Source organism: Lipophrys pholis (genome assembly GCF_963383615.2).
Source record: "Lipophrys pholis genome assembly, chromosome: 13".
Classification (NCBI taxonomy): Eukaryota; Metazoa; Chordata; class Actinopteri; order Blenniiformes; family Blenniidae; genus Lipophrys; species Lipophrys pholis.
Genome location: NC_137632.1, coordinates 17,803,518 through 17,814,717, shown reverse-complemented (window position 1 = coordinate 17,814,717; position 11,200 = coordinate 17,803,518). Strand labels below are relative to the sequence as shown.

At 40.9% G+C, this 11,200-nt stretch overlaps 1 protein-coding gene across 1 annotated transcript in view; it reads left to right on the top strand.

The window, feature by feature from the left end:
* Positions 1–7,120: 7,120 nt before the first annotated feature.
* asic4a (acid-sensing (proton-gated) ion channel family member 4a) overlaps positions 7,121–11,200 on the top strand; it is a 90,502-nt gene continuing 86,422 nt past the window's right edge. The window contains exon 1 of the mRNA XM_080478704.1: positions 7,121–8,079. Within this exon, the coding sequence (XP_080334830.1) occupies positions 7,504–8,079 (576 nt within the window). The 5' untranslated portion in view covers positions 7,121–7,503. The remainder of the gene's footprint in view (positions 8,080–11,200) is intronic.

Below are 11,200 nucleotides of genomic sequence, written 5' to 3'. Positions count from 1 at the left end.
TGATGTCGTACACTTAGTCAACATAGAAATTGTTTCTTGCGCCGACAATAAAAACAAAACAAGCCTTCTCATCGTTTTGTGTTTGTTGGCACACCATTCTTTATAGTGTGTTTAATACTGCACGCAATGACCTTGTTTGACAAAAGTAAACTGGTCCAAAAAATGCACAGGACTTCTGAAAATGAAATGATTTAAATTTACAACAAGTCCTATTAAAAATGTAACACTTATAAAACTAAAAGAGTGATGATGTATTTTCAGTAGTGTGGTTAAATGACAGAAGTTAGCAAGCGAGCCCCAACATGTCTGTCTAATCTAAATAAATATAACTCCATAAGACTGAAAGTTTTTTAAAGCCAAACTGATGACAGTCTGTACTGCGTTGACTCATTACTGCCACCAAATGCAATAAAGTGGCATTACTGACGTTGTACTGACTGCATTTTTAAGTTCACCTTGAAGCGCTGGTTGTCCAGGATTTCTGGTTGTAGGTTGTTTAATTAATGTCAAATGTAAAACAAGACACGTCGCGTTGGTTTTCTCCGTATTAGCTGCATCGTGTGGTTCTTGTCAGTGTAATCGTCTGCATTGCTCTTCAACTTTCACTATTTAGACATGAACTTGTCTTGCCAGCCTGGCCATGCACTTCATTTTGAAATGGATTTGTGCTGTTTGCTGGGTTTGAAGTTTACAGGCTTCACACGATACTGTTGTTGGTGAATTTATATTCCTGCTCACATTTGTGATGAAGATGACTATTTGCATGCGCCCTGCTCTTCGTCACAACTTGCTTATGCACATCGTGGAGGGAGCATTTTTTTCCCCCCCGAACAAGACAAGTCTTTGCTTGTCGACGAAGCCCTCAAGGCTCAGACGCAACAGGAACTTCCATCAAAGCATAATTATATTAGACCTCAGCATAGAAATGGACTGAAAATATGCATCATTGGAAAAAGCAAAGAAACTAATTTCAAAGAAGTATATATCATCAGCTTTGATAATGAAATAAGGTGTGCATAATAGAGAGAATAGTTTAAACAAAGAGTTTATAGATAAAAATAAATAAATCAAACACTCCAGGCACGACTGTAACAGCAGATTTCACATTGGGATACCGAAAATGAATCATAGGAGCCTTGGTTAAACACTGATGTTGGATACTGAAGTACCCTTCAGTTGCTTTCCACCTCAGATTGTAACAGTTGAATCTAAATATTCCTCTCATTGAGCAGAGGGCTCTGCTGTTTGCTCCAGGAACAAAAGAACAAATATCAGCCCGCCGTCTGCAGCCTCTGCACTCCCCCACCTTCAAATATGAAACATGGAAAGAAACAAGAAATACAATATTTCGTGGCTTTTATGCAAATCTGACATTTCCCCTGCTGGTTCCAGCGAGCCAGGTTTTCTGTTGACCACAGATACCTGCCTGCATTACTGCTGAGCTGGCAGCAGCCTCTGTCGAACAGAGTCGTCATTATTTGATATCAACACATTATGTCGAAAAGAAATGACACGGAGGCAAGTCTGAATGTTAAGGTGCTTGTGTGGTAATTCTGAAATGCAAACGTGTCTCAGACATATGTCTAGCCACATCTTTAGCAGTTAGATACATTTACAGTAAAATCTATTAAAACAGTTAAGTATGTTGAATTCAGAGCCTTTTCTCTTTTTTTAATTGTGAGCAGTAGCATACTTGCAAAAATATGAATAAAAGTTTGTATTTACTGGCTACTTACAATTCAGTGGAGATAATTAGAATGTTCAGACAGTTGTGATGTTAACAGTCCATAACAATAGTCTCTTGAAGGACATCTTCAGGAAAGCAAAATAGAAAAAACGATCTGTGCATGTCTTATAGTTCACTATAGTAAATGATTTTATGTGTGTTTTGGAGTGATGCAGCGATGCCCAGATGCCCCAACAGTAACCACCAGAGGTCAGTCAATATAATGGCAACGCACCAGCCCTCAAACTGAAACACACTCTGATCGTCCTACAAGGGACTCACAATTCAACATTTTGTGTTCACATTTCTTAATTCAGCTGAACAAACTAGCCAAAGCTTTGTGTAGAGTATATACACCAAGGATGGTCTGACCAGAGCAGCTAAAACATGATTCCATTTGTATGACATTCAAGTGCAGCATTTTCTTAAATTGTAATCATAGTGGCTCTCTTCAAAGCTTCCAGCTGACACCAGGACAAAGTGAATATGCTCATTTTTTGTTATATATTCACGTGATCCAAGATACATTTTACTAAATTCTTTAACTGGTCCTAATGATTTTCAGTGATTTAATTTGGGGTGGATAACAACATGCAATATTTTTCTTTATTGTTTCACCCTAAACACCAACCAGCTGCAATTGATTATATCATTATAGTATACATTATTCTTTCATGTACATTTAAGAAACGCATCTTAGAAAATAAAAATTCTTTAGCTGTTTTTTTTTTTTTTTTTTTTTTTTTAGTGGGGCAGGTTCTTTAAAGTCAGATTCAATCATGGAGGAGACTGCTGAACCAGTTTGTCCAGAAGAAACTCAGACAGCCTCAACAAGGATTTGAAACCACAAAAGTAGATTGTTTAAAAAAAAAAGAAGTGCTGGATAAAAACATCTTGATGGAAAATTGGGATTAAACATGGTTGCAAAACATGTCCAAACTACTGGCCCATCAGCTGCTTGCAGAAGATTGTCAAGCAAACCCTGTTTAACTTTGGAGAACGGCACAAGGAGTGGACTGAGGCTCCAGTTTTAGCAAGAAGCACTTATATGCATGTCCAGGAAGTGGACTTGAAGTGTTTGATTCACAGTGTGAAACCACGTGTTAACCACATGCAGCATCAACAGTGTTTTACCTGATGTCAGAAGAAGAGCAATTGGACCATTGCTGCGTTGTTTGAAGTCCTCCCTTCAATGGAAATGCTTCAACTCCAAGCAGCTGCAACACTGATCACAAGTGTCAAAAGTCAGTTGGTTCGTTTTGGTTTCCATGTTTTACTTTGTTTTCTTATCAAGTCAAAGGTCAGTGCAGCTTCTAGCAGCACATTTTATGGAGATGGTGATTTCTGTTTTCCTGCAGGACCTTCACCTTTCCGCAGTGCTAAAACCTCCTCAGATTCGGTATATTCACTGACCTGACCTTAATCCTAGAGGAAAACCTACAGGCTGTTGTGTAAAGGAAAATCAAAGATGATAGATGGACAATACAAATGACCTGAAGTGTGCAGAGACAGCAACCTGGGCTTCCATAAAAACGCCGGCTGATTTTCACAGAAAACCCAACCAAGCATTAAGTACATTACTGTACATTTTCATTAAAGCCATGAAACATTCATGCTCTCAAGAGGATAAATACATTTGAATTTAAAGACCTCTTTATGGGTTTAATGAACATTGTAAGCTTCAGGGGAGGTTGGTGAGGCAAGTTTAGGGCTTGAAAAATGAGTTAGTGATGATGAATTAGTGAGATTATTCATGAAGTGAGAAGCTGCATTTACTGGAATACCAGTGATTTCAGACTTCCACCTTCCACATTCATAAACGTGCTTCAGAATCACTCTTCCATGAATCATATACTGTTTCATTCACTTTATACATATTATGTCTACATTGTCTCCCTCAAAAGATCAAAGAAGCATTATAAGAAATTCAGTCAGTAAGTCCTCTGTTTTTTTTTTTTTGTTTAGTTTTCTTTTTTTGAAAACACAAGTCTATCCGCTCACTTGGGTGTATAGCGTTTGCTAAATTTCTCTTCGGGAAATTGCAGGTTTGTCCAAAGCCTGTAGTTCTGTCAGTTGAGTGCATCTATCAGATAAAACGTAAAGTCTGTGTTTAGACCACAATTCAGCTGCAGTGCATGTTGATTGGTTTAACTCATAAAGATGTAGCCTTTTGCCATAAAACCAACCTTTCTGCTTAGTTTAGTTTATTTTCTGAAATCTCCTCCCTTTGCACACACACACACACACACACACACACACACACACACACACACACACACACACACACACACACACATACACACACACACACACACACACACACACACACACACACACACAGTGGCTCGAAGATTGATGTAGGAGTGAGGTTGACATTTTATATTTTATATAATATTTTACATTTCGGTCTGGAGCAAACTGAGGAAAGATAGAAAAAGAGAACAAATAGGAGATGTACTGAATGATTACAGACAAAACTCTCTAAAGTCATTTAGTTGACTATGAAAATCGCATGTTGCATAATGCCATCACTTTTTAATCTATTACTGACTGTTGCAGTACACGCAGGGAACCACACATCCTGCTGGACTCCTGGTTCCTGATCTTGCTCTTGATTTGGTACCTGCAAATATTCATGTAAATTTACCAAAAAGCCAAAAACAACTTTAGTAAAACCAAATAAATGTTTTATTTCTTAAGCTCTCTGTTTCCCCCCCCCCCCCCAATAGGTTTTTAAATTCAGACTTAAAAAGCTATTGTCCACCCCATGGCGTTTTTCCTCTGTAATGAAATGACCTAAAACTCAGTTTCAAACATTTTCAGTTTTCATGTGCATATTTCTTCAACAAAAACAATCAAAGCTTTTTTGATTGGGATGGCAACTTTATACGATCTGACTTAGATTTTGATCAGCCAGTTCATCCCATTTCAAATTTACCACAGAGACATCCAATAGATGAGGTGCTAAAACTGTCAGGCTTTTTAAAAAAAAATTTTTTTACTCAGGGACGACATCTTCTCTTCATATCTTCCACTTCTCAAAACAATTTAAATTTAATTCTGAACCAGCAGAACAAGTACAGATTTGTCCACTGAGCCTTGTGTTTGAGAGGGAGATGAATACTCACCTTTGTTTGTGTGAGACATGACCATGAGGTAGAAAATGATGTCCAGATCGTATAAGTACCTGGAGTATAATTACAAACCATACTTGTGTTTAGTCCAGTACAGCCATGAATGTCTCTTATTTACCATAAAACCATAAGGAAATTATTGGATACCATAACAAATAAAGCTTATCCTATCTTTTTTGCACATTTCTGAGCTAACCTTGAACCATGTCTCTGGTTCCCAGCAACAATGAGAACTGGTTCACGAGTGGCGCCAATACTTGCCTGCTCAGAGGGACCAGGATTACCAACCAACCTAAAAGTAACAGCCACTGCAGTCCTCCGTGGAAATCCAAAACGAACGACTCTGGTGTCGGCCCAGAGCCAGAACGAGCTTTGTATTTTTGGTAATTAATATGTCAGACCCCTCTTAACAGAACACTTATGTTCCTCAACTGTTTTCCAGAAATGGTCATGCTACAGTAACGTCTACACGTCCCTGGCAAAGAGGACTTGACAAAAAACAAAGTCACAGCGAGAACTTCCCAGCTCTTAAATGTCAGTAAACATTTTAATCTCGAGGTCCCCAATGCACTCCAGTCACACACAAATTATTCTAAGTTCCATTGTGACGTCAGCACTTGGAAAAAAAAAGAAGAAAAGTACTCATTCATTATTTTCCTCACATATGCAACGCAAAAAGCCCCTTCTAATGGTTTAGCAAAATGAGACATTATTCAGAGAGTCAAAAACAACTTGAAGGTCAGTGACATTTAATCCACTGTATCTCATTTTTAGGACATCAAACACAAAGCAGGCCTGGGCTTTGGAGCGTGATTGGCTCTGACAAACAAATATAATGCCGTCAACTCCTTGAATGGTTTTCATGTGCCAGATGTGTCTGCATGTTTTTTATTCACATTTGGTATTTAGTCATGGCACTGGACTGTGAGCTTTCATTCCCTCAGTGAGACTGTAAATAAGCCCAGCATCCTCTGGGAGTGACTACATAAAACACTCTGCGGTTAGGAGACCTCAGTGCCTGCCAGAGGCATAGCTAAACCACGGACGCTTCACTTCTATCAAGTAAAAGCAATATCCTACATATCTGTGTTTATCTAGCCGAAGAACACACCATCAAAAGACAATCCGGCTTCCCAAAAAATAAATATATAACCCATAGAGTAAATGTCTCAGGGACTGCAGTATAAAAATTACATAAAAGAAAGAAGGGCAAAGGGTGTTAGTCTTTACCTTGTTTTGTCACTGAATGTGTTTGTTTAACCAGCCAAACATATCAGTGAGGCAGTGATTCATATCTTTAGTTTTCTCAGTAATAGGTCTAGATATACAATGCAAATAAGTTTCAGTGGTCATCTGCATCAGTAGAAGTGTTTGGACATTTTAAAAAAATAGGTTTCCTTTGTTGACTTTTTTTTTTTTTTTACCCAGTTTGCAGTAATTAAAAATTTCTGATCCTCTCGCAGACTTGACTTGGCACGTGTGTTTAAAGCGGTTGAATTCACTTTTAAATATGCCTTTTTCTCCAGAGGTCCCAGCCTCTTGTGATGTGACCCGCATGACTAATTCCATTTAAAGGGGAATAACATGCATTAGGGCTCTCACTTTTCTGCCTTCCATTTGCATAATTTTGTTTGGCAACTTGGAAAAGGGCTATTAACAGCACTGAGACACGCACTGTAAAGGGTAGGGACAGAGGCGGATCAATACCTGATTTCAACATCTTATTGGGATCCAGATCAGGATATATTCACCAATTCAAATTCGTCCAGGAGTCCTGTGATACTACCATTAGTTCCCGATAAGGAAACATCGTTGTACTGCCCCTCTTAATCTCTGACAGACACATTCATGCGATCGATAGTCTTTTACTTTTTTGTTCCTAAGACAAGATTGATTGCCCGGAACTGCCTTATCCTCAATTGCGCTTCTCTCGCGCTCCTCATTATTGTTTCAATTAGGCATCCTCCAGGGACTTCTTTTTGGGATGGTTTTAAAATGCGATGACCTCCTGCGATTTACATCAAACAGCAGATGTTTGGCAGGACAACCTCTGACACCAACTTTATTCAGGTCAAGGAGCGAAAGCTCCATCCAAAACAAGTGGATTAAGCAGGAGGAGGTCTGTCTGCGGGAAGCGTGGGGATGACCGGGGGAAGTTGCGACTCGCGCCAGTGAGGAGGAAATAATCACAATGTTACCTTCTCATGAATTATTAAGTGCCGTGTTTCTATTTTAGCCCCGACTAAAAATGCTGCATTTCATCTGTGGTTGGTTCTGAGGCTGTGTGCAAGGATTTTTCTTTTCTCTCCCCCCCCTTTTTTTTTGACAGCTGTATTACTGCTGATAAGCGAGACTGTGTGAGCTGATCAAGTAGTGAGACAAGCATTCAGAGCAGTAGCAGCACAGCAGCAGCAGCGCTGTAGTCACTAGGAGCTGTGGCGGCAGAAGCAGCAGCAGCACTATCAGTCACAGCGCAGGCAGCAGCGAGAGCAGCAGCAGCAACAAACTCTCTCCTGTCTTTTTCTCTTCTTTCCGGAGTTCCTTCCCGCTCAGATTACAAACGCCAAGGAAGTAGGAGGGAAGTGATCAGAGGCTGATAGCTGCCATCAAAAACAAAACCTAATCGCAGACCTGGCTGCCCCCATGCCTATCGAATTTGTTTGCAAAATCAAATTTGCAGAGGAGGATGAGAAGCAGAAAAGCAAGCAGGATGGGGACAAGGAGAGCCTGATCGAGGAGAGCTGCACACCTCCGGCCAAGGACTTGGCCGGGTTCGCTAACTCCTGCTCTCTCCATGGAATTAACCACATCTTTGTCTCTGGCCGCCTGGGCATCCGGCAGACTCTTTGGGCTCTCGCCTTTTTGACTTCACTGGCACTGTTTCTGTACCACGCGGCTAAATGTGCCATCTCTTACCTGGAGCACCCTCATGTCACAGCTCTCAATGAAGAGGCGACCCCCGAGATGGTTTTCCCCGCTGTGACCATCTGCAACATCAATCGCTTTCGCTTCTCCGCTCTCACCGACGCTGACATCTACCACCTGGCTAACTTGACAGGGCTACCCCCCAAAAACAGGGACGGGCACAAACCCACTGATTTAATGTATCCTGCCCCCGACATGCAGGACATCTTCAACAGGACAGGACATCAGTTAGAAGAGATGCTTATGAGCTGCAATTTCAGTGGGCAGAACTGCTCGGCCGAGGACTTCTCTGTGGTGAGTGTGTAAAAGTTTCCCAAAGTTTTGCTTTGCATGTCACTTTTAAGCTTACACTTCTCAGCTATGATTCACCGGGTTCATTAAAACTATTTTAAATTCATAAGACATAATTTGGTTGAATAATTTCATTTCTTCACTTTACCAAGAATCTAGGAAATCTTAACTTCACAAAGTCCCGCTTGTTCATACAAAACTACTGACAAGTGTGAACCAAAACGAGCACTTAAAGGCGAGCGTGAATTGAAATTCTCTTTGTGTTGGTAGTCATCTCCAAGGTCCGTGCGGTTCCCACGATGCACTTCTGCATGCAAGATTCATGCTCTTTGCTCAGTCATTGAACTGCGTCTCTCCTCACAAAGTTCTAAGCAGCAACAGTGTTTCTCTTCAGCCGTGCCTGTACCAGAATCTATTATGTCAAAGAACAAAGACTGCTCCAAGAGAAGAAAAACAGAGAGCTGTCGTATGTGGTTGTGTACTTTTCCAAGGCAAACTGTGCTTTAATGCTGCCTCCAGCCCCAGAAGCCGAGAGTGCATGGCAACAAAATTGTCATCGAAAATAGCCCGGTCTCGTCTTCCTCTCTTTTCTATCGCTCCCTGTCGCTCCCACTCTCTTGTACTGACATTGCAGAGCAGCTGCCCCTCTCTCTCTCTCCCTCTCTCTCTCTCTCTCTCTCTCTCTCTCTCTCTCTCTCTCTCTCTCTCTCTCTCTCTGAGCTCTTGTACCTTTCAGGAGGGAAGGAGTAATGCTTCTTCAACGTTGTATTTCAATCCTGCTGCTGTTAGGATTAAATATTTAAAGACAGACATACATGATTTTTGCATTAGCCAGATTGACTAAAAGGAATGAAACAATTTCCATGAGAGGGAAAGTGCGTGAGTGTGTGTGTGGAGAGAAGAGAGAAGGGATCAGGTGAAAGAGGGAGAGTTTGTGCCTGCGTTCTGTGCACTATTTATTAAAGCCACTGTCCTTGCAGGAGATGGATTTCCCCATCTCTCCTGCAGGAATAGGAATATGCAATTGCTTTAGTGATGATAAAGTGTGGGTGTCAAGTCTTAATAGGGCATGTTGAACATTGATATGTTCACCTTCCTGAGACCCAAAGCTTCTGTCTGATCACAAAAAGCACTGTTACGTTTGATCTGTCAGATTACACGAAAGAAATAATGACTCTTTCCACTGCTTCCTGTTTGATTTGCTCTCAGCGGCCGACCGAGGTGTTTGTTTTTCTGTTGGCAGGGCAGGCTTCCACACGTAGATGTAAAATTACCTGTGACATGAAGAGGGATCCCCCTCCAAGAAAATTTTCTCAGTTGTTCAGTCAAGCGAGAGGAAAATGTCATGATCCTCGGGGGAGCTGAAAACTTTGACTAAATTCAGTTTGAAGCAGCAACACTATTCTGAAAGTTTAGAACGTGCTTCCAGCGTGCTTGATGACAACACCACCTGACATTTTGACACTCACTCCTCCCCGAGTACATTAATTAGCAGACAATTCTGACATCCAGGAAATGTCTGTCCCGTGTCAGTAGATGCAGCGTCCTGTAGCTCTTTGGACGCCGGCTGACTTCATCACAGATTAAGATCCTGTTGAAAGTTCCCTAAGCTGCTGTTTCCTCTCTGTCAGCTATGTGATCTGCATTTTCGGGGGGTGGTGGGGGGCTGTCAGTTAGATTTGTTACAGGCTACTTGCTCCCTCCTCCCTTCCTTGCATGACAAATCACTTACTGAGTCCTGGTGGGGAACGCCACTGGAAGTGCTTGGGGAGGAACGACTGGGAGTTGTGGGAACCGGCCTGAGAACAGAATGCGACAAGCACCAGATGCTCAGTCACACTCGCGCCTCTGCGTACACGTGGATTTTTGTAACTACAAATCGCATATCGTTTGTTACAGCGGGAAATCCATCATTAAAGGTGATGTACAATTAATCACATGCAAGCGTGTAACGACCCACATATGTGCACATACAAAGGAGTCCTACAAGAAATGGTCATTATTCTTCCTCTCACGGGGCCCTCCTTCAGGAACGGCCTCACGTAATATATTTTCTTTCGATTGATCATTCGCGGAGCTGCAGATGTTTTATTTTGGTAATAGCCTCATGGATGCCGTGGCTCCTGGGAAAATTGCATGATGAAATATAATTGTGATTTTTGTTTTTTCCTGACATTTTAGCTTTTCTTTAAACAGACCACGCTCTGTTTGATAGACCTCCGCTGCTTTTTCTCTCTTATTCCATTCAAAGTTTTTATTTGAGCTTTTCAATTAGTGGCCTTATTTAATTATTACATTTGAATGGTACATTTAGTGTCTCAATTGTATGTAGTGAAATACAAATATTTATTTTTCCTTTATTTTATAAGTTAGTTAAATTCTGGAAAGCATGATTTGGCCTTTGTGTTTACTGTTAAAAACAGTCAAATAAATATAAGACTCAAGGCCAGCACAAAATTGTCTGGCTGCTCTAATTTATTTCAGATAAATAAAACAAAACAAAAAACAACAACACACAATCGTGTTGAGGAGAAATTTGTTTTCTTTTCTTCAGCGTCATGGACCGGCGTGATTATTTGACATAGGTAATAAGGACATTCTTTATAATTAAAGATTACATTGTTGACTTGGATTAATCACACAGGATAAAGCTGATTCAACAGGCCGTGAATAAGTAGATTAATATTTTTCTTCCAGTCTAACTCCGAAGAATTGTTCTTCTATTGTGTGGTGCTGTCGCAGAGATGAGCAGCGAGCCCTTTGGCTTTTTTTAAACAGAGCTCTGAATTGGTTTGCTCTGACTCTCAGCTGTGTTTGCTGCTGCATTATCAGATTTTGCTCTCAGCAAGGACAGATCTCTTATGCATATATTCATGGAGATAACTAAACAGCTATAGGGTGGCATGCGAGGTGATCTATAAAAACCTGGGTTAACGGGGACAACACTGAAGAGCTCTCCGGCTGTAATTTGTCATTTCACTGACTGAAGCCTCTATTGTGTGTTTTATAGATAATTGAATGTTTAATGGTGTAAGCCACAGATGATGACACCCCCTCCCCATCACCCCACCCTGTCCTTCATAGCAGGATGAAATCTTGAACCACATGAATGTAAATCAATCAA